Source organism: Cherax quadricarinatus, chromosome 75 (genome assembly GCF_038502225.1).
Source record: "Cherax quadricarinatus isolate ZL_2023a chromosome 75, ASM3850222v1, whole genome shotgun sequence".
NCBI classification, from domain to species: Eukaryota; Metazoa; Arthropoda; class Malacostraca; order Decapoda; family Parastacidae; genus Cherax; species Cherax quadricarinatus.
In genome coordinates, this window is record NC_091366.1 from 14,776,637 (window position 1) to 14,798,897 (window position 22,261).

The 22,261-nt window shown below is 47.1% G+C and overlaps 1 protein-coding gene across 1 annotated transcript in view; it reads right to left on the minus strand.

Annotated features, from left to right (window-relative positions):
- Positions 1-429: 429 nt before the first annotated feature.
- Positions 430-22,261, minus strand: part of LOC128691794 (lipase 3) — a 67,231-nt gene continuing 45,399 nt past the window's right edge. The window contains exons 4-5 of the mRNA XM_070100842.1: positions 5,511-5,625; positions 430-724 (exon numbers count right to left, since the gene is read on the minus strand). Of these exons, the coding sequence (XP_069956943.1) occupies positions 547-724; positions 5,511-5,625 (293 nt within the window). The 3' untranslated portion in view covers positions 430-546. The remainder of the gene's footprint in view (positions 725-5,510; positions 5,626-22,261) is intronic.

Consider the following 22,261-nt stretch of genomic DNA (forward strand, 5'->3'; position numbering starts at 1 on the left):
CCTCGATGACGCACTGACTTTCTTGGGTTATCCTGGGTGGCTAACCCTCCGGGGTTAAAAATCCGAACAAAATCTTATCTTATCTTATCTCTTACAGCTATGTACATCACTATTAAGGCCTCACTTAGGTTATGCTGTTCAGTTTTGGTCGCCGTACTACTGAATGGACAGCATGACAAAATTTATCCACTGTATAAGGAATTTCCCATGTAAAGATAGACTGGGAACCTTGAACCTTCACCCTCTAACAAAACATATGTGACGGGGAAACAGTGAGATCTCTAGATATTAAGATCATGGCGCACAGGAACGCCTGCAGTCGTGATGACCATAAAAACGCGATGTTGGACACCTCGTGAAGTTCAGTGAAGATAAACTATACCACGGGCGGGGACTGAACCCGCGATCAAAGACCCATAAAACTCCAGACCGATGCGCTAGCCACTGTGAAGATAGATTGGTTGTCAAGGAAGATTTATGACTGAAAGTGTTTAGAGGTTGCTCTAACTGCTGTCAGTAACACTCTATCGAAAGTCCTGAAGCTGTTCAACAGATTATGTGTTGAGTTCTTACCTTGGAAGCATAATGTGGGTGCTCGTTCAACATGGCCCAGAAGATGGTCGTACCCATACTGAAACCCACGTAATAAAGATCCTTATTGTATGTTACATTCAATATGTAGTCTATAGCTGCTGGTACATCATACTTCGCCATTTCAGTCCAGCTGCAAGGTACACAACACATAAGAAAGGAGGAACACTGCAGCTGGTCTACTGGCCCATACTGGGCAGGTTCTTCTCAAACCCAAACCCCACAACCCATTTTCAATGTCACCCTATAAACCCTATTTACTCATATGCAAGTCTCACTCAAATTAAACCTCTCTCACTCGTGTATTAATCTAACATAAATTTGAATAAAACACATCAGATAATGCAGATTTTACCCGACTTGTTCCTATCTATGCATTTATTTCTCACCTGTCTTTCCAATTGATTTCTCATTTTTTATGCAGATGGTTTTTTCCTTATCTATTGACGTAGTTTCTCACTTTTCACGAGAACAAATGTTCCTACGAAAAGTTTAATGTTCTTAGGAAGCAAAATTACTTCTCACAGCCTTACACTGACAAAACTAATTATTGACAAATTACTAGACTTGATATAATAAAATCCTTAGAGAAAATTAATATTAAGAAATCATTGAAAGAAGATAAGGAGCCAGAAGCTATTGTTTACCAACGGTGGCCCGTGGCCTGGTAGTTAAAACTCTCGCTTCACACAGTGAGAGTCTGGGCTCGATTCCCGATGAGGGTTGAAGCATTGGGTGTGTTTCTTCACAGAAATCAGTATTAGAACTCGCCACATAATACAGGATATAAACAACCACTATTTAAACATAAAGATGAATGATCACGTTGACCCTGATCTAAACCTCCATAATCTAACACACAATCAAAACTTATTGGAAAGTAACTGCCTTTATTACACAGCATCACAAGCCAGCACTATCCTGAACACTGCTCAAAGTCTATCAGTTCTTAACTACAATATCAGGTCCTTAAGCAAACACTATGATGACCTCCTGGCACTCCTTGAGTCACTAAAGACACCCTTCTCCTGCATTATTCTCACTGAGACCTGGCATAAGCAGGATACAATTGATATCTACCCACTACCAGGATACACAGCAATCCACAACTGCAGACCATACCAAGTTGGGGGTGGTACTGCAGTCTATTACTCTAACCAACTATCTTGTATTAGCACTAATTGCTTTAGTGATAAATATGGGGAATACATTTTTGCTAATTTTACTGTAAAAAAAAAAACTCAAGACGCCTATAACAATCGGTGCCATATACCGGATACCCCACACAAACATCCCAAACTTCAGTGAGAATCTAAAGTCACTAATAACAAACAGACAAATGAACAAGCACCACCACCTCTTAGCTGGAGACTTCAACATCAACCTTGGCCTACCAGATGATCAGCCAGTAACTGATTTCATCAACAATATGAACAACACACTTCTCATACCAACCAGACTGACTGAGACAAGTGCAACCATAATAGACCACATATGGACCAATATACTAGCCCCCCTTAAATCAGGGATAATCACAGACACCACTACTGACCACTACCCAACCTTCCTCTTAACAAACATTAGTAAGCCACCACTCGAATACAACAAAGTTTCATTTAGACTCCATGACGAGGCCTCAATAAGGAATTTCACAGCAGACCTAGAGACTGGTAATAAATGGTATAAAATACCGACACAATGGAAATATAAACACAAATGCAGTATAATGTGATCCTTTATTGACAACGTTTCACCCACACAGTGGGCTTTTTCAAGTCACACACGGATCTACCTGGGGTTGGAAGGTACGAGAGTACCTTCCAACCCCAGGTAGATCCGTGTGTGACTTGAAAAAGCCCACTGTGTGGGTGAAACGTTGTCAATAAAGGATCACATTATACTGCATTTGTGTTTATATTTCCAGACCTAGAGACTGTTGACTGGCCTACACAATTCTCCAATGCCAATGGTATTGACGACTGGACAGACATTTTTCTTAACACAATACTTAGACTATACAACAAACATTGTCCTATAAAAGCGAAACAGATCACGAATAAACGGCTTGGTTGCCCATGGCTAACCAGCAGCATTCTGAAATCCATTGATAAGAAACACCAATATGAAAAGCAATATAGACAGGGCTTAATACACAAAGATATTCTCAAACAATATTCAACGGTTCTCACCAAACTAATAAAGAAAGCCAAACAACTGTACTACTCCAGCAGATTCACTGACACAAGAGGAGATATAAAAAAGACCTGGAAAACACTTTCCCAGATTCTGGGGATCCACAAACTGAAAAAAAACAAGAATATTGTTTAACTAAACCTCATAAAACACCACTGCATCCCACTGATACAGCTAACAAGATAAACGACTTCTTCTCAAACTTAGGATCTAATCTCGCCAGTAAAATCCCACGTACCAATGCCCGTGCCGGGGACTACCTAGATGGGAATTTCCCAAATTCCTTCTATCTTGCACCAACTGAGCCTACGGAAGTCACCGCGATCATGAAGTCACTTAAAAATAACTCGGGGAATCTATCTCACGTCCCACCATTACTGTACAAGCGAGCGGCCCATATCCTGTCACATGCTATTACATTACTTTTTAACAAGCCACTAGAAACTAGCACTTTCCCGACACTACTCAAGGCAGCAAGGGTTACACCAATACATAAAGGTGGTGACCCTACAGACTTAAACAACTATAGGCCAATATCAAACTTACCATTGCTATCCAAAATCTTCGAGAAACTCGTGCACAGGAGACTATATTCATTTATAACGTCACAAAACATGCTCAACCCCTGCCAATTTGGATTCAGGAAAAATAAAAGCACTAATGATGCAATTATAAAAATGCTAGATCTGCTTTACACAGCATTGGAAAATAAGGAATATCCCCTAGGAATTTTTATTGACCTAAGAAGAGCGTTTGACACAGTAGACCACGGCATCCTACTCCACAAACTTGACCACTATGGTATAAGAGGCCATGCGCTTGCATATTTTAAATCCTACCTTTCTAATAGGTATCAGTATATCACCATTAAAGACACAGCCTCATCAATACGGCCACTTGATACTGGAGTTCTGCAGGGAAGTGTCCTTGGACCCCTGCTCTTCCTCATTTACATCAATGATCTTCCAAACATATCCCAACACCTGAAACCCATTCTCTTTGCTGACGACACGACTTATGTCATCTCCCACCCTAATCTTGCCACCCTCAACACCATTGTTAACGAGGAGTTGCTCAAAATATCGACTTGGATGACAGCCAATAAACTTACACTTAACACTGTCAAAACCTACTATATTATGTTTGGTAGCAGAGCAGGTGTTGCGCAACTTAACATTAAGATCGACAACACTAATTGCCACACATAATGAGGGCAAATTCCTAGGCCTGTACCTCGACAACAACCTAAATTTCAGCACCCATATCCAACACATAACAAAAAAAGTATCCAAAATGATGGGGATCCTCTCCAAGATACGATACTACGTGCCGCAAACTGCCCTTCTCACACTTTACCATTCACTTATATATCCATACCTCACCTATGCTATCTGTGCTTGGGGTTCAACTGCAGCAACACACCTAAAGCCAATAATAACCCAACAAAAAGCCGCAGTAAGAATAATCACTAAATCCCATCCCTGGCAACACACCCCTCCACTCTTCATAAATCTAAACTTACTCCCTGTTCAGAACATCTACACTTACTACAGTGCAATCTATATCTACAAGACCTTAAATTTCAATATTAACCTTGACCTAAAACCATTTCTTGATAGTTGTGACAGGATCCACAGGCATAAGACCAGACTGGCTTAGCGCTTCTTTTTGATTATAATAATATAATAATAAGACCAGACACAAACATCTCTATGACATTCCCCGTGTTCGACTAAACCTTTACAAAAATTCAATGTATTTCAGAGGACCTAAAATCTGGAACACCCTACCTGAAAACTCTAGAACTGCAGACACATTCATCACTTTCAAAACTACAGTTAGAAAACATCTTATCTGCCTGATCCACCCCGACAACTAACTACATGATAACCACCTGGTGGTTCACAATTACACTCACTCACCCACTGATTATAAACCCAGAAATACTAATCTTAATCTTAAAATAATAAATCCTAACTAGTCATAAGTTTGCCTATGATACTCCAATATAGACACTTTGTATTGTGCCAAAACAAAAACATTCACATTGCTAAACTCACAAATTATAATGTAGTCACTTAGCCTTAATACCATAATCTGTAAGGATTTAATGTTAAGATTTAATCTAAGTCTGCTGGAAATGCCTAGCCATGCTAGGTGTCCTAGTGGCCCCCTCTGTAATTAGTATTTTATAACATGTAAACCACACAATACCCAAAACCTGTAAACCCCACATTGTAACCCTTATAGAGAATAAATCTGAATTGAACTGAATCAGTAAAATGGGTACCTGGGTGTTAGTGGACTGGTGTGGGTGGCATCCTGGGACAAAACTGACCTAATTTGCCCGAAATATCCAGCATAACAAGTGGCATTCTATATAGTAGTATGTTATTGATGTCAGCTATGGTCTGTATACCTTGTACATGTTCTTGTAGAAATAAAGATTATTATTATTATTATTATTATTATTATTATTATTATTATTATTATTATAACAATATACTCTACTCTTATGAACGAAAAGCCAATTTCAAATTTTTTTTCTTTCTGTCCCGTCTCTATCTCCTATATATCCTGGCTCCTTCACCTTCGTATATTAGTGTGACTTGTCAATAAGCTTCTATGTGCGGATTATTTATGTAATGGATTTAAAAGTGTTGATAAAGACTGCAAAAAAATTACATAATATTATCGAGTGTAAAAAAAAAACTAATATTTCTTACCTAAACTGCCAGAAATGTTTGTGTTGTGGGGAGAGAGTGAGGTGTTTCCTGGAATAAGTGTTGCCACGAGCGTTGGTCATCCAGACGTCATAACCAGCGTCAGCCAGGACATAACCTGTCACAAGCAACAACACTAGTCTAACTCATTATAGTCATTTACCCTTAATAAACCAGCTAGAGATGACTTGAAGTGTCACGTCAGTTTCACCTGGTTTCTAATGTCATGTTTATTTTTTTTCCTCTATAATCTACTTGGTCCGTAATTACTGTAGTATTTGTTTTGTTTGTTTCGTAAGGTGAGGTTCAGGATCTTGACCCCTCAAGGAAGGTTCCTTGATGTTGGTGAGGGGCTCTTGATTTAGGGAATTGGATCTGTGCTCCAGTTCCCCGAATTAAGCCTGAATGCCTTCCACATCCCCCCCCCCAGGCGCTGTATAATCCTCCGGGTTTAGCGCTTCCCCCTTGATTATAATAATAATAATAATCAGGATCTTGACTTAATTCATGGTGTAACTTAACAAATCTTTGAGGACACTTGTGTTGCAACACAATTGTCCTCAAAAATTTGTGTTGCAACACAGTCATCAAAAAATTGTGTTGCAACACAACTGTTCTTAAAGATTTGTGTTGCGACACAATTGTCCTCAAAGATTTGTGTTGCGACACAACTGTCCTCAAAGATTTGTGTTGCAACACAACTGTCCTCAAAGATTTGTGTTGCAACACAACTGTCCTCAAAGATTTGTGTTGCAACACAACTGTCCTCAAAGATTTGTGTTGCGACACAATTGTCCTCAAAAATTTGTGTTGCAACACAACTGTCCTCAAAAATTTGTGTTGCAACACAACTGTCCTCAAAAATTTGTGTTGCAACACAACTGTCCTCAAAGATTTGTGTTGCGACACAATTGTCCTCAAAAATTTGTGTTGCAACACAAGTGTCCTCAAAAATTTGTGTTGCAACACAACTGTCCTCAAAAATTTGTGTTGCGACACAAGTGTCCTCAAAAATTTGTGTTGCAACACAAGTGTCCTCAAAAATTTGTGTTGCAACACAAGTGTCCTCAAAAATTTGTGTTGCAACACAAGTGTCCTCAAAAATTTGTGTTGCAACACAAGTGTCCTCAAAAATTTGTGTTGCAACACAAGTGTCCTCAAAAATTTGTGTTGCAACACAACTGTCCTCAAAAATTTGTGTTGCGACACAACTGTCCTCAAAAATTTGTGTTGCAACACAACTGTCCTCAAAAATTTGTGTTGCAACACAACTGTCCTCAAAAATTTGTGTTGCGACACAACTGTCCTCAAAAATTTGTGTTGCAACACAACTGTCCTCAAAAATTTGTGTTGCGACACAACTGTCCTCAAAAATTTGTGTTGCAACACAACTGTCCTCAAAAATTTGTGTTGCGACACAACTGTCCTCAAAAATTTGTGTTGCAACACAAGTGTCCTCAAAAATTTGTGTTGCGACACAATTGTCCTCAAAAATTTGTGTTGCAACAAAAATGTCCTCAAAAATTTGTGTTGCAACACAAGTGTCCTCAAAAATTTGTGTTGCAACACAAATGTCCTCAAAAATTTGTTAAGTTATACCATGAATTAAGTCAAGATCCTGAACTTCACCTTACGACACAAAGCAAATGTGATGGTAATTATGGACAAGGTACATTATAGTGGACAAATAAACATGACATTAGAAAACATGTGAACTGACATGATCCTTAAAGTCATTTCTAGTGTAGTTTATTAAAGGTAAATGTTGAAAAATATATAAAATACCGACAAGCAGATGTTTAAGACACACGTGCAAAAGTTGGGTATCTAAATTCAGAAATGTTTCACTTACACAGCAGGCGTCTTCAGTCAAATACCAAGGGCGCAGTAGTAGTGAACTAAAGATATGTAATCAGTCCATCAACCTTGAAAAAAAACAGTATCTGAAGTGGTCAGTCCCTCAACCTGGAGAAGAAGACTCCAGCTGAACTCTGTCCCAGACTGAGGGACTGACCACCTCCAATACTGTTTAAGAACATAAGAATGTAGAAACACTGCAGAAGGCCTACTGCCCCATACGAGGCAGGTCCTCATCAAAACGACATCTACCTAAAGCTACTCAAGAAATAACTCCCGTACCCCTTGGCACCAATCAAACCCAGCCCCTCCCACTCATATATTTGTCCAGTCTCTTCTTAAAGCTACCCAGCTTCTCCAAGGTTGGGGGACTGATTACATCATTACACAACTGCACCTGCCTCCTCTGTACTCGACTGAAGAAGCCTTTCTATACTAGCTCAAACTACTGTTCAACAAAATATTTCTATATATATATATATATATATATATATATATATATATATATATATATATATATTTCTATATATATATGCAAAAAAATAATTAGAATATTTAATCTTACTATAAAATTTTGATTCAGAATTTCTAGTTGTCTTTAAAACTTAAATTGTTCTATGTACAAGAACCTTGTCTGAGGGGTTCTGCCTATCAGGAACCTTGTCTGAGGGGTTCTGCCTATCAGGAACCTTGTCTGAGGGGTTCTGCCTATCAGGAACCTTGTCTGAGGGGTTCTGCCTATCAGGAACCTTGTCTGAGGGGTTCTGCCTATCAGGAACCTTGTCTGAGGGGTTCTGCCTATCAGGAACCTTGTCTGAGGTGTTCTGCCTATCAGGAACCTTGTCTGAAGGGTTCTGCCTATCAGGAACCTTGTCTGAGGGGTTCTGCCTATCAGGAACCTTGTCTGAGGTGTTCTGCCTATCAGGAAGCTTGTCTGAGGGGTTCTGCCTATCAGGAATCTTGTCTGAGGGGTTCTGCCTATCAGGAACCTTGTCTGAGGGGTTCTGCCTATCAGGAACCTTGTATGAGGGGTTCTGCCTATCAGGAACCTTGTCTGAGGGGTTCTGCCTATCAGGAACCTTGTCTGAGGGGTTCTGCCTATCAGGAACCTTGTCTGAGGGGTTCTGACAATCAAGAACCTAGTCTGAGGGGTTCTGCCTATCAGGAACCTTCTCTGAGGGGTTCTGCCTATCAAGAAACTTGTCTGAGGGGTTCTGCCTATCAGGAACCTTGTCTGAGGGGTTCTGCCTATCAGGAACCTTGTCTGAGGGGTTCTGCCTATCAGGAACCTTGTCTGAGGGGTTCTGCCTATCAGGAACCTTGTCTGAGGGGTTCTGCCTATCAGGAACCTTGTCTGAGGGGTTCTGCCTATCAGAAACCTTGTCTGAGGGGTTCTGCCTATCAGGAACCTTGTCTGAGGGGTTCTGCCTATCATGACCCTTGTCTGAGGGGTTCTGCCTATCAGGAACCTTGTCTCAGGGGTTCTGCCTATCAGGAACCTTGTCTGAGGGGTTCTGCCTATCAGGAACCTTGTCTGAGGGGTTCTACCTATCAGGAACTTTGAGGGGTTCTGCCTATAAGGAACCTTGTCTGAGGGGTTCTGCCTATCAGGATCCTTGTCTGAGGGGTTCTGCCTATCAGGAACCTTGTCTGAGGGGTTCTGCCTATCAGGAACCTTGTCTGAGGGGTTCTGCCTATCAGGAACCTTGTCTGAGGGGTTCTGCCTATCAGGAACTTTGAGTGGTTCTGCCTATCAGGAACCTTGTCTGAGGGGTTTTGCCTATCAGGAACCTTGTCTGAGGGGTTCTGCCTATCAGGAACCTTGTCTGAGGGGTTCTGCCTATCAGGAACCTTGTCTGAGTGGTTCTGCCTATCAGGAACCTTGTCTGAGGGGTTCTGCCTATCAGGAACATTGAGTGGTTCTGCCTATCAGGAACCTTGTCTGAGGGGTTCTGCCTATCAGGAACCTTGTCTGAGGGGTTCTGCCTATCAGGAACCTTGTCTGAGGGGTTATACCTATCAGGAACCTTGTCTGAGGGGTTCTGCCTATCAGGAACCTTGTCTGAGGTGTTCTGCCTATCAGGAAGCTTGTCTGAGGGGTTCTGCCTATCAGGAACCTTGTCTGAGGGGTTCTGCTTATCAGGAACCTTGTCTGAGGGGTTCTGCCTATCAGGAACCTTGTATGAGGGGTTCTGCCTATCAGGAACCTTGTCTGAGGGGTTCTGCCTATCAGGAACCTTGTCTGAGGGGTTCTGCCTATCAGGAACCTTGTCTGAGGGGTTCTGCCAATCAAGAACCTAGTCTGAGGGGTTCTGCCTATCAGGAACCTTGTCTGAGGGGTTCTGCCTATCAAGAAACTTGTCTGAGGGGTTCTGCCTATCAGGAACCTTGTCTGAGGGGTTCTGCCTATCAGGAACCTTGTCTGAGGGGTTCTGCCTATCAGGAACCTTGTCTGAGGGGTTCTCCCTATCAGGAACCTTGTCTGAGGGGTTCTGCCTATCAGGAACCTTGTCTGAGGAGTTCTGCCTATCAGAAACCTTGTCTCAGGGGTTCTGCCTATCAGGAACCTTGTCTGAGGGGTTCTGCCTATCAGGAACCTTGTCTGAGGGGTTCTGCCTATCAGGACCCTTGTCTGAGGGGTTCTGCCTATCAGGAACCTTGTCTGAGGGGTTCTGCCTATCAGGAACCTTGTCTGAGGGGTTCTGCCTATCAGGAACCTTGTCTGAGGGGTTCTACCTATCAGGAACTTTGAGGGGTTCTGCCTATCAGGAACCTTGTCTGAGGGGTTCTGCCTATCAGGAACCTTGTCTGAGGGGTTCTGCCTATCAGGAACCTTGTATGAGGGGTTCTGCCTATCAAGAAACTTGTCTGAAAGGTTCTGCCTATCAGGAACCTTGTCTGAGGGGTTCTGCCTATCAGGAACCTTGTCTGAGGGGTTCTGCCTATCAGGAACCTTGTCTGAGGGGTTCTGCCTATCAGGAACCTTGTCTGAGGGGTTCTGCCTATCAGGAACCTTGTCTGAGGGGTTCAGCCTATCAGGAACCTTGTCTGAGGTGTTCTGCCTATCAGGAACCTTGTCTGAAGGGTTCTGCCTATCAGGAACCTTGTCTGAGGGGTTCTGCCTATCAGGAACCTTGTCTGAGGTGTTCTGCCTATCAGGAAGCTTGTCTGAGGGGTTCTGCCTATCAGGAATCTTGTCTGAGGGGTTCTGCCTATCAGGAACCTTGTCTGAGGGGTTCTGCCTATCAGGAACCTTGTATGAGGGGTTCTGCCTATCAGGAACCTTGTCTGAGGGGTTCTGCCTATCAGGAACCTTGTCTGAGGGGTTCTGCCTATCAGGAACCTTGTCTGAGGGGTTCTGACAATCAAGAACCTAGTCTGAGGGGTTCTGCCTATCAGGAACCTTCTCTGAGGGGTTCTGCCTATCAAGAAACTTGTCTGAGGGGTTCTGCCTATCAGGAACCTTGTCTGAGGGGTTCTGCCTATCAGGAACCTTGTCTGAGGGGTTCTGCCTATCAGGAACCTTGTCTGAGGGGTTCTGCCTATCAGGAACCTTGTCTGAGGGGTTCTGCCTATCAGGAACCTTGTCTGAGGGGTTCTGCCTATCAGAAACCTTGTCTGAGGGGTTCTGCCTATCAGGAACCTTGTCTGAGGGGTTCTGCCTATCATGACCCTTGTCTGAGGGGTTCTGCCTATCAGGAACCTTGTCTCAGGGGTTCTGCCTATCAGGAACCTTGTCTGAGGGGTTCTGCCTATCAGGAACCTTGTCTGAGGGGTTCTACCTATCAGGAACTTTGAGGGGTTCTGCCTATAAGGAACCTTGTCTGAGGGGTTCTGCCTATCAGGATCCTTGTCTGAGGGGTTCTGCCTATCAGGAACCTTGTCTGAGGGGTTCTGCCTATCAGGAACCTTGTCTGAGGGGTTCTGCCTATCAGGAACCTTGTCTGAGGGGTTCTGCCTATCAGGAACCTTGTCTGAGGGGTTCTACCTATCAGGAACTTTGAGGGGTTCTGCCTATAAGGAACCTTGTCTGAGGGGTTCTGCCTATCAGGATCCTTGTCTGAGGGGTTCTGCCTATCAGGAACCTTGTCTGAGGGGTTCTGCCTATCAGGAACCTTGTCTGAGGGGTTCTGCCTATCAGGAACCTTGTCTGAGGGGTTCTGCCTATCAGGAACTTTGAGTGGTTCTGCCTATCAGGAACCTTGTCTGAGGGGTTTTGCCTATCAGGAACCTTGTCTGAGGGGTTCTGCCTATCAGGAACCTTTGTGAGGGGTTCTGCCTATCAGGAACCTTGTCTGAGTGGTTCTGCCTATCAGGAACCTTGTCTGAGGGGTTCTGCCTATCAGGAACATTGTCTGAGGGGTTCTGCCTATCAGGAACCTTGTCTGAGGGGTTCTGCCTATCAGGAACCTTGTCTGAGGGGTTCTGCCTATCAGGAACCTTGTCTGAGGGGTTATACCTATCAGGAACCTTGTCTGAGGGGTTCTGCCTATCAGGAACCTTGAGGGGTTCTGAGGAAGCTTTGAGGGGTTCTGCCTATCAGGAAGCTTGTCTGAGGTGTTCTGCCTATCAGGAACATTGTCTGAGGGGTTCTGCCTATCAGGAACCTTGTCTGAGGGGTTCTGCCTATCAGGAACCTTGTCTGAGGGGTTCTGCCTATCAGGAACCTTGTCTGAGGGGTTCTTCCTATCAGGAACCGTGACGGAGGGGTTCTGCCTATGAGGGACCTTGTCTGAGGGGTTCTGCCTATCAAGAACCTTGTCTGAGGGGTTCTGCCTATCAGGAACCTTGTCTGAGGGGTTCTGCCTATCAGGAAACTTGTCTGAAAGGTTCTGCCTATCAGGAACCTTGTCTGAGGGGTTCTGCCTATCAGGAACCTTGTCTGAGGGGTTCTGCCTATCAGGAACCTTGTCTGAGGGGTTCTGCCTATCAGGAACCTTGTCTGAGGGGTTCTGCCTATCAGGAACCTTGTCTGAGGGGTTCTGCCTATCAGGAACCTTGTCTGAGGGGTTCTGCCTATCAGGAACCTTGTCTGAGGGGTTCTGCCTATCAGGAACCTTGTCTGAGGGGTTCTGCCTATCAGGAACCTTGTCTGAGGGGTTCTGCCTATCAGGAACCTTGTCTGAGGGGTTCTGCCTATCAGGAACCTTGTCTGAGGGGTTCTGCCTATCAGGAACCTTGTCTGAGGGGTTCTACCTATCAGGAACTTTGAGGGGTTCTGCCTATCAGGAACCTTGTCTGAGGGGTTCTGCCTATCAGGAACCTTGTCTGAGGGGTTCTGCCTATCAGGAACCTTGTATGAGGGGTTCTGCCTATCACTAACCTTGTATGAGGGGTTCTGCCTATCAGGAACCTTGTCTGAGGGGTTCTGCCTATCAGGAACTTTGAGTGGTTCTGCCTATCAGGAACCTTGTCTGAGGGGTTTTGCCTATCAGGAACCTTGTCTGAGGGGTTCTGCCTATCAGGAACCTTGTCTGAGGGGTTCTGCCAATATCAGGGGTTCTGCCTATCACCTGGTCTGAGGGGTTCTGCCTATCAGGAACCTTGTCTGAGGGGTTCTGCCTATCAGGAACCTTTTCTGAGGGGTTCTCCCTATCAGGAACCTTGTCTGAGGGGTTCTGCCTATCAGGAACCTTGTCTGAGGGGTTCTACCTATCAGGAACCTTGTCTGAGGGGTTCTGCCTATCAGGAACCTTGTCTGAGGGGTTCTGCCTATCAGGAACTTTGTCTGAGGGGTTCTGCCTATCAGGAACCTTGTCTGAGGGGTTCTGCCTATCAGGAACCTTGTCTGAGGGGTTCTGCCTATCAGGAACCTTGTATGAGGGGTTCTGCCTATCAGGAACCTTGTCTGAGGGGTTCTGCCTATCAGGAACTTTGAGTGGTTCTGCCTATCAGGAACCTTGTCTGAGGGGTTTTGCCTATCAGGAACCTTGTCTGAGGGGTTCTGCCTATCAGGAACCTTGTCTGAGGGGTTCTGCCTATCAGGAACCTTGTCTGAGGGGTTCTGCCTATCAAGAATCTTGTCTGAGGGGTTCTGCCTATCAGGAACCTTGTCTGAGGGGTTCTGCCTATCAGGAACCTTGTCTGAGGGGTTCAATTATCAGGAACCTTGTCTGAGGGGTTCCACCTATCAAGAACCTTATCTGAGGGGTTCTATCAAGAACTTTGTCTGAGGGGTTCTGCCTATCAGGAACTTTGTCTGAGGGGTTCTGCCTATCAGGAACCTTGTCTGAGGGGTTCTGCCTATCAGGAACTTTGAGGGGTTATGCCTATCAGGAACTTTGAGGGGTTCTGCCTATCAGGATCCTTGTCTGAGGGGTTCTGCCTATCAGGAACCTTGTCTGAGAGGTTCTGCCTATCAGGAACCTTGTCTGAGGGGTTCTGCCTATCAGGAACCTTGTCTGAGGGGTTCTGCCTATCAGGAACCTTGTCTGAGTGGTTCTGCCTATCAGGAACCTTGTCTGAGGGGTTCTGCCTATCAGGAACCTTGTCTGGGGGGTCTGCCTATCAGGAACCTTGTATGAGGGGTTCTGCCTATCAGGAACCTTGTCTGAGGGGTTCTGCCTATCAGGAACCTTGTCTGAGGGGTTCTGCCTATCAGAAACCTTGTCTGAGGGGTTCTGCCAATCAAGAACCTAGTCTGAGGGGTTCTGCCTATCAGGAACCTTGTCTGAGGGGTTCTGCCTATCAAGAAACTTGTCTGAGGGGTTCTGCCTTTCAGGAACCTTGTCTGAGGGGTTCTGCCTATCAGGAACCTTGTCTGAGGGGTTCTGCCTATCAGGAACCTTGTCTGAGGGGTTCTGCCTATCAAGAACCTTGTCTGAGGGGTTCTGCCTATCAGGAACCTTGTCTGAGGGGTTCTGCCTATCAGAAACCTTGTCTGAGGGGTTCTGCCTATCAGGAACCTTGTCTGAGGGGTTCTGCCTATCAGGAACCTTGTCTGAGGGGTTCTGCCTATCAGGAACCTTGTATGAGGGGTTCTGCCTATCAGGAACCTTGTCTGAGGGGTTCTGCCTATCAGGAACCTTGTCTGAGGGGTTCTGCCTATTAGGAACCTTGTCTGAGGGGTTCTGCCAATCAAGAACCTAGTCTGAGGGGTTCTGCCTATCAGGAACCTTCTCTGAGGGGTTCTGCCTATCAAGAAACTTGTCTGAGGGGTTCTGCCTATCAGGAACCTTGTCTGAGGGGTTCTGCTTATCAGGAACCTTGTCTGAGGGGTTCTGCCTATCAGGAACCTTGTCGGAGGGGTTCTGCCTATCAGGAACCTTGTCTGAGGGGTTCTGCCTATCAGGAACCTTGTCTGAGGGGTTCTGCCTATCAGAAACATTGTCTGAGGGGTTCTGCCTATCAGGAACCTTGTCTGAGGGGTTCTGCCTATCAGGAACCTTGTCTGAGGGGTTCTGCCTATCATGACCCTTGTCTGAGGGGTTCTGCCTATCAGGAACCTTGTCTGAGGGGTTCTGCCTATCAGGAACCTTGTCTGAGGGGTTCTGCCTATCAGGAACCTTGTCTGAGGGGTTCTACCTATCAGGAACTTTGTCTGAGGGGTTCTGCCTATCAGGAACCTTGTCTGAGGGGTTCTGCCTCTCAGGATCCTTGTCTGAGGGGTTCTGCCTATCAGGAACCTTGTCTGAGGGGTTCTGCCTATCAGGAACCTTGTCTGAGGGGTTCTACCTATCAGGAACCCTGTCTGAGGGGTTCTGCCTATCAGGAACCTTGTCTGAGGGGTTCTGTCTATCAGGAACTTTGTCTGAGTGGTTCTGCCTATCAGGAACTTTGAGTGGTTCTGCCTATCAGGAACCTTGTCTGAGGGGTTTTGCCTATCAGGAACCTTGTCTGAGGGGTTCTGCCTATCAGGAACCTTGTCTGAGGGGTTCTGCCTATCAGGAACCTTGTCTGAGTGGTTCTGCCTATCAGGAACCTTGTCTGAGGGGTTCTGCCTATCAGGAACATTGTCTGAGGGGTTCTGCCTATCAGGAACCTTGTCTGAGGGGTTCTGCCTATCAGGAACCTTGTCTGAGGGGTTCTGCCTATCAGGAACCTTGTCTGAGGGGTTATACCTATCAGGAACCTTGTCTGAGGGGTTCTGCCTATCAGGAACCTAGTCTGAGGTGTTCTGCCTATCAGGAAGCTTGTCTGAGGGGTTCTGCCTATCAGGAACCTTGTCTGAGGGGTTCTGCCTATCAGGAACCTTGTCTGAGGGGTTCTGCCTATCAGGAACCTTGTATGAGGGGTTCTGCCTATCAGGAACCTTGTCTGAGGGGTTCTGCCTATCAGGAACATTGAGGGGTTCTGCCTATCAGGAACCTTGTCTGAGGGGTTCTGCCAATCAAGAACCTAGTCCGAGGGGTTCTGCCTATCAGGAACCTTGTCTGAGGGGTTCTGCCTATCAAGAAACTTGTCTGAGGGGTTCTGCCTATCAGGAACCTTGTCTGAGGGGTTCTGCCTATCAGGAACCTTGTCTGAAGGGTTCTGCCTATCAGGAACCTTGTCTGAGGGGTTCTGCCTATCAGGAACCTTGTCTGAGGGGTTCTGCCTATCAGGAACTTTGAGGGGTTATGCCTATCAGGAACTTTGTCTGAGGGGTTCTGATTATCAGGAACCTTGTCTGAGGGGTTCTGCCTATCAGGAACCTTGTCTGAGGGGTTCTGCCTATCAGGATCCTTGTCTGAGGGGTTCTGCCTATCAGGAACCTTGTCTGAGGGGTTCTGCCTATCAGGAACCTTGTCTGAGGGGTTCTGCCTATCAGGAACCTTGTCTGAGGGGTTCTGCCTATCAGGAACTTTGAGTGGTTCTGCCTATCAGGAACCTTGTCTGAGGGGTTTTGCCTATCAGGAACCTTGTCTGAGGGGTTCTGCCTATCAGGAACCTTTGTGAGGGGTTCTGCCTATCAGGAACCTTGTCTGAGTGGTTCTGCCTATCAGGAACCTTGTCTGAGGGGTTCTGCCTATCAGGAACATTGTCTGAGGGGTTCTGCCTATCAGGAACCTTGTCTGAGGGGTTCTGCCTATCAGGAACCTTGTCTGAGGGGTTCTGCCTATCAGGAACCTTGTCTGAGGGGTTATACCTATCAGGAACCTTGTCTGAGGGGTTCTGCCTATCAGGAACCTTGTCTGAGGTGTTCTGCCTATCAGGAAGCTTGTCTGAGGGGTTCTGCCTATCAGGAACCTTGTCTGAGGGGTTCTGCCTATCAGGAACCTTGTCTGAGGGGTTCTGCCTATCAGGAACCTTGTATGAGGGGTTCTGCCTATCAGGAACCTTGTCTGAAGGGTTCTGCCTATCAGGAACCTTGTCTGAGGGGTTCTGCCTATCAGGAACCTTGTCTGAGGGGTTCTGCCAATCAAGAACCTAGTCTGAGGGGTTCTGCCTATCAGGAACCTTGTCTGAGGGGTTCTGCCTATCAAGAAACTTGTCTGAAAGGTTCTGCCTATCAGGAACCTTGTCTGAGGGGTTCTGCCTATCAGGAACCTTGTCTGAGGGGTTCTGCCTATCAGGAACCTTGTCTGAGGGGTTCTCCCTATCAGGAACCTTGTCTGAGGGGTTCTGCCTATCAGGAACCTTGTCTGAGGAGTTCTGCCTATCAGAAACCTTGTCTCAGGGGTTCTGCCTATCAGGAACCTTGTCTGAGGGGTTCTGCCTATCAGGAACCTTGTCTGAGGGGTTCTGCCTATCAGGACCCTTGTCTGAGGGGTTCTGCCTATCAGGAACCTTGTCTGAGGGGTTCTGCCTATCAGGAACCTTGTCTGAGGGGTTCTGCCTATCAGGAACCTTGTCTGAGGGGTTCTACCTATCAGGAACTTTGAGGGGTTCTGCCTATCAGGAACCTTGTCTGAGGGGTTCTGCCTATCAGGAACCTTGTCTGAGGGGTTCTGCCTATCAGGAACCTTGTATGAGGGGTTCTGCCTATCACTAACCTTGTATGAGGGGTTCTGCCTATCAGGAACCTTGTCTGAGGGGTTCTGCCTATCAGGAACTTTGAGTGGTTCTGCCTATCAGGAACCTTGTCTGAGGGGTTTTGCCTATCAGGAACCTTGTCTGAGGGGTTCTGCCTATCAGGAACCTTGTCTGAGGGGTTCTGCCTATCAGGAACCTGGTCTGAGGGGTTCTGCCTATCAGGAACCTTGTCTGAGGGGTTCTCCCTATCAGGAACCTTGTCTGAGGGGTTCTGCCTATCAGGAACCTTGTCTGAGGGGTTCTACCTATCAGGAACCTTGTCTGAGGGGTTCTGCCTATCAGGAACCTTGTCTGAGGGGTTCTGCCTATCAGGAACTTTGTCTGAGGGGTTCTGCCTATCAGGAACCTTGTCTGAGGGGTTCTGCCTATCAGGAACCTTGTCTGAGGGGTTCTGCCTATCAGGAACCTTGTATGAGGGGTTCTGCCTATCAGGAACCTTGTCTGAGGGGTTCTGCCTATCAGGAACTTTGAGTGGTTCTGCCTATCAGGAACCTTGTCTGAGGGGTTTTGCCTATCAGGAACCTTGTCTGAGGGGTTCTGCCTATCAGGAACCTTGTCTGAGGGGTTCTGCCTATCAGGAACCTTGTCTGAGGGGTTCTGCCTATCAGGAACCTTGTCTGAGGGGTTCTGCCTATCAGGAACCTTGTCTGAGGGGATCTGCCTATCAGGAACCTTGTCTGAGGGGTTCTACCTATCAGGAACCTTGTCTGAGGGGTTCTACCTATCAGGAACCTTGTCTGAGGGGTTCTGCCTATCAGGAACCTTGTCTGAGGGGTTCTGCCTATCAGGAACTTTGTCTGAGGGGTTCTGCCTATCAGGAACCTTGTCTGAGGGGTTCTGCCTATCAGGAACCTTGTCTGAGGGGTTCTGCCTATCAGGAACTTTGAGGGGTTATGCCTATCAGGAACTTTGAGGGGTTCTGCCTATCAGGATCCTTGTCTGAGGGGTTCTGCCTATCAGGAACCTTGTCTGAGAGGTCCTGCCTATCAGGAACCTTGTCTGAGGGGTTCTGCCTATCAGGAACCTTGTCTGAGGGGTTCTGCCTATCAGGAACCTTGTCTGAGTGGTTCTGCCTATCAGGAACCTTGTCTGAGGGGTTCTGCCTATCAGGAACATTGTCTGAGGGGTTCTGCCTATCAGGAACCTTGTCTGAGGGGTTCTGCCTATCAGGAACCTTGTCTGAGGGGTTCTGCCTATCAGGAGCTTTGTCTGAGGGGTTCTGCCTATCAGGAACCTTGTCTGAAAGGTTCTGCCTATCAGGAACCTTGTCTGAGGGGTTCTGCCTATCAGGAACCTTGTCTGAGGGGTTCTGCCTATCAGGAACCTTGTCTGAGGGGTACTGCCTATCAGGAACCTTGTCTGAGGGGTTCTGCCTATCAGGAACCTTGTCTGAGGGGTTCTGCCTATCAGGAACTTTGTCTGAGGGGTTCTGTCTATCAGGAACCTTGTCTGAGGGGTTCTGCCTATCAGGAACTTTGAGGGTATCTGCCTATCAGGAACCTTGTCTGAGGGGTTCTGCCTATCAGGAACCTTGTCTGAGGGGTTCTGCCTATCAGGAACCTTGTCTGAGGGGTTCTGCCTATCAGGAACCTTGTCTGAGGGGTTCTGCCTATCAGGAACCTTGTCTGAGGGGTTCTGCCTATCAGGAAGCTTGTCTGAGGGGTTCTGCCTATCAGGAAGCTTGTCTGAGGGGTTCTGCCTATCAGGAACCTTGTCTGAGGGGTTCTGCCTATCAGGAACTTTGTCTGAGGGGTTCTGCCTATCAGGAACCTTGTATGAGGGGTTCTGCCTATCAGGAACCTTGTCTGAGGGGTTCTGCCTATCAGGAACCTTGTCTGAGGGGTTCTGCCTATCAGGAACCTTGTCTGAGGGGTTCTGCCAATCAAGAACCTAGTCTGAGGGGTTCTGCCTATCAGGAACCTTGTCTGAGGGGTTCTGCCTATCAAGAAACTTGTCTGAGGGGTTCTGCCTATCAGGAACCTTTTCTGAGGGGTTCTGCCTATCAGGAACCTTGTCTGAGGGGTTCTGCCTATCAGGAACCTTGTCTGAGGGGTTCTGCCTATCAGGAACCTTGTCTGAGGGGTTCTGCCTATCAGGAACCTTGTCTGAGGGGCTCTGCCTATCAGAAACCTTGTCTGAGGGGTTCTGCCTATCAGGAACCTTGTCTGAGGGGTTCTGCCTATCAGGAACCTTGTCTGAGGGGTTCTGCCTATCATGACCCTTGTCTGAGGGGTTCTGCCTATCAGGAACCTTGTCTGAGGGGTTCTGCCTATCAGGAACCTTGTCTGAGGGGTTCTGCCTATCAGGAACCTTGTCTGAGGGAATCTACCTATCAGGAACTTTGTCTGAGGGGTTCTGCCTATCAGGAACCTTGTCTGAGGGTTTCTGCCTATCAGGATCCTTGTCTGAGGGGTTCTGCCTATCAGGAACCTTGTCTGAGGGGTTCTGCCTATCAGGAACCTTGTATGAGGGGTTCTGCCTATCAGGAACCTTGTCTGAGGGGTTCTGCCTATCAGGAACTTTGAGTGGTTCTGCCTATCAGGAACCTTGTCTGAGGGGTTTTGCCTATCAGGAACCTTGTCTGAGGGGTTCTGCCTTTCAGGAACCTTGTCTGAGGGGTTCTGCCTATCAGGAACCTTGTCTGAGGGGTTCTGCCTATCAGGAACCTTGTCTGAGGGGTTCTGCCTATCAGGAACCTTGTCTGAGGGGTTCTGCCTATCAGGAACCTTGTCTGAGGGGTTCTACCTATCAGGAACCTTGTCTGAGGGGTTCTGCCTATCAGGAACCTTGTCTGAGGGGTTCTGCCTATCAGGAACTTTGTCTGAGGGGTTCTGCCTATCAGGAACCTTGTCTGAGGGGTTCTGCCTATCAGGAACCTTGTCTGAGGGGTTCTGCCTATCAGGAACTTTGAGGGGTTATGCCTATCAGGAACTTTGAGGGGTTCTGCCTATCAGGATCCTTGGCTGAGGGGTTCTGCCTATCAGGAACCTTGTCTGAGAGGTTCTGCCTATCAGGAACCTTGTCTGAGGGGTTCTGCCTATCAGGAACCTTGTCTGAGGGGTTCTGCCTATCAGGAACCTTGTCTGAGTGGTTCTGCCTATCAGGAACCTTGTCTGAGGGGTTCTGCCTATCAGGAACCTTGTCTGGGGGGTCTGCCTATCAGGAACCTTGTATGAGGGGTTCTGCCTATCAGGAACCTTGTCTGAGGGGTTCTGCCTATCAGGAACCTTGTCTGAGGGGTTCTGCCTATCAGAAACCTTGTCTGAGGGGTTCTGCCAATCAAGAACCTAGTCTGAGGGGTTCTGCCTATCAGGAACCTTGTCTGAGGGGTTCTGCCTATCAAGAAACTTGTCTGAGGGGTTCTGCCTATCAGGAACCTTGTCTGAGGGGTTCTGCCTATCAGGAACCTTGTCTGAGGGGTTCTGCCTATCAGGAACCTTGTCTGAGGGGTTCTGCCTATCAAGAACCTTGTCTGAGGGGTTCTGCCTATCAGGAACCTTGTCTGAGGGGTTCTGCCTATCAGAAACCTTGTCTGAGGGGTTCTGCCTATCAGGAACCTTGTCTGAGGGGTTCTGCCTATCAGGAACCTTGTCTGAGGGGTTCTGCCTATCAGGAACCTTGTATGAGGGGTTCTGCCTATCAGGAACCTTGTCTGAGGGGTTCTGCCTATCAGGAACCTTGTCTGAGGGGTTCTGCCTATTAGGAACCTTGTCTGAGGGGTTCTGCCAATCAAGAACCTAGTCTGAGGGGTTCTGCCTATCAGGAACCTTCTCTGAGGGGTTCTGCCTATCAAGAAACTTGTCTGAGGGGTTCTGCCTATCAGGAACCTTGTCTGAGGGGTTCTGCTTATCAGGAACCTTGTCTGAGGGGTTCTGCCTATCAGGAACCTTGTCGGAGGGGTTCTGCCTATCAGGAACCTTGTCTGAGGGGTTCTGCCTATCAGGAACCTTGTCTGAGGGGTTCTGCCTATCAGAAACATTGTCTGAGGGGTTCTGCCTATCAGGAACCTTGTCTGAGGGGTTCTGCCTATCAGGAACCTTGTCTGAGGGGTTCTGCCTATCATGACCCTTGTCTGAGGGGTTCTGCCTATCAGGAACCTTGTCTGAGGGGTTCTGCCTATCAGGAACCTTGTCTGAGGGGTTCTGCCTATCAGGAACCTTGTCTGAGGGGTTCTACCTATCAGGAACTTTGTCTGAGGGGTTCTGCCTATCAGGAACCTTGTCTGAGGGGTTCTGCCTCTCAGGATCCTTGTCTGAGGGGTTCTGCCTATCAGGAACCTTGTCTGAGGGGTTCTGCCTATCAGGAACCTTGTCTGAGGGGTTCTACCTATCAGGAACCCTGTCTGAGGGGTTCTGCCTATCAGGAACCTTGTCTGAGGGGTTCTGTCTATCAGGAACTTTGTCTGAGTGGTTCTGCCTATCAGGAACTTTGAGTGGTTCTGCCTATCAGGAACCTTGTCTGAGGGGTTTTGCCTATCAGGAACCTTGTCTGAGGGGTTCTGCCTATCAGGAACCTTGTCTGAGGGGTTCTGCCTATCAGGAACCTTGTCTGAGTGGTTCTGCCTATCAGGAACCTTGTCTGAGGGGTTCTGCCTATCAGGAACATTGTCTGAGGGGTTCTGCCTATCAGGAACCTTGTCTGAGGGGTTCTGCCTATCAGGAACCTTGTCTGAGTGGTTCTGCCTATCAGGAACCTTGTCTGAGGGGTTATACCTATCAGGAACCTTGTCTGAGGGGTTCTGCCTATCAGGAACCTAGTCTGAGGTGTTCTGCCTATCAGGAAGCTTGTCTGAGGGGTTCTGCCTATCAGGAACCTTGTCTGAGGGGTTCTGCCTATCAGGAACCTTGTCTGAGGGGTTCTGCCTATCAGGAACCTTGTATGAGGGGTTCTGCCTATCAGGAACCTTGTCTGAGGGGTTCTGCCTATCAGGAACATTGAGGGGT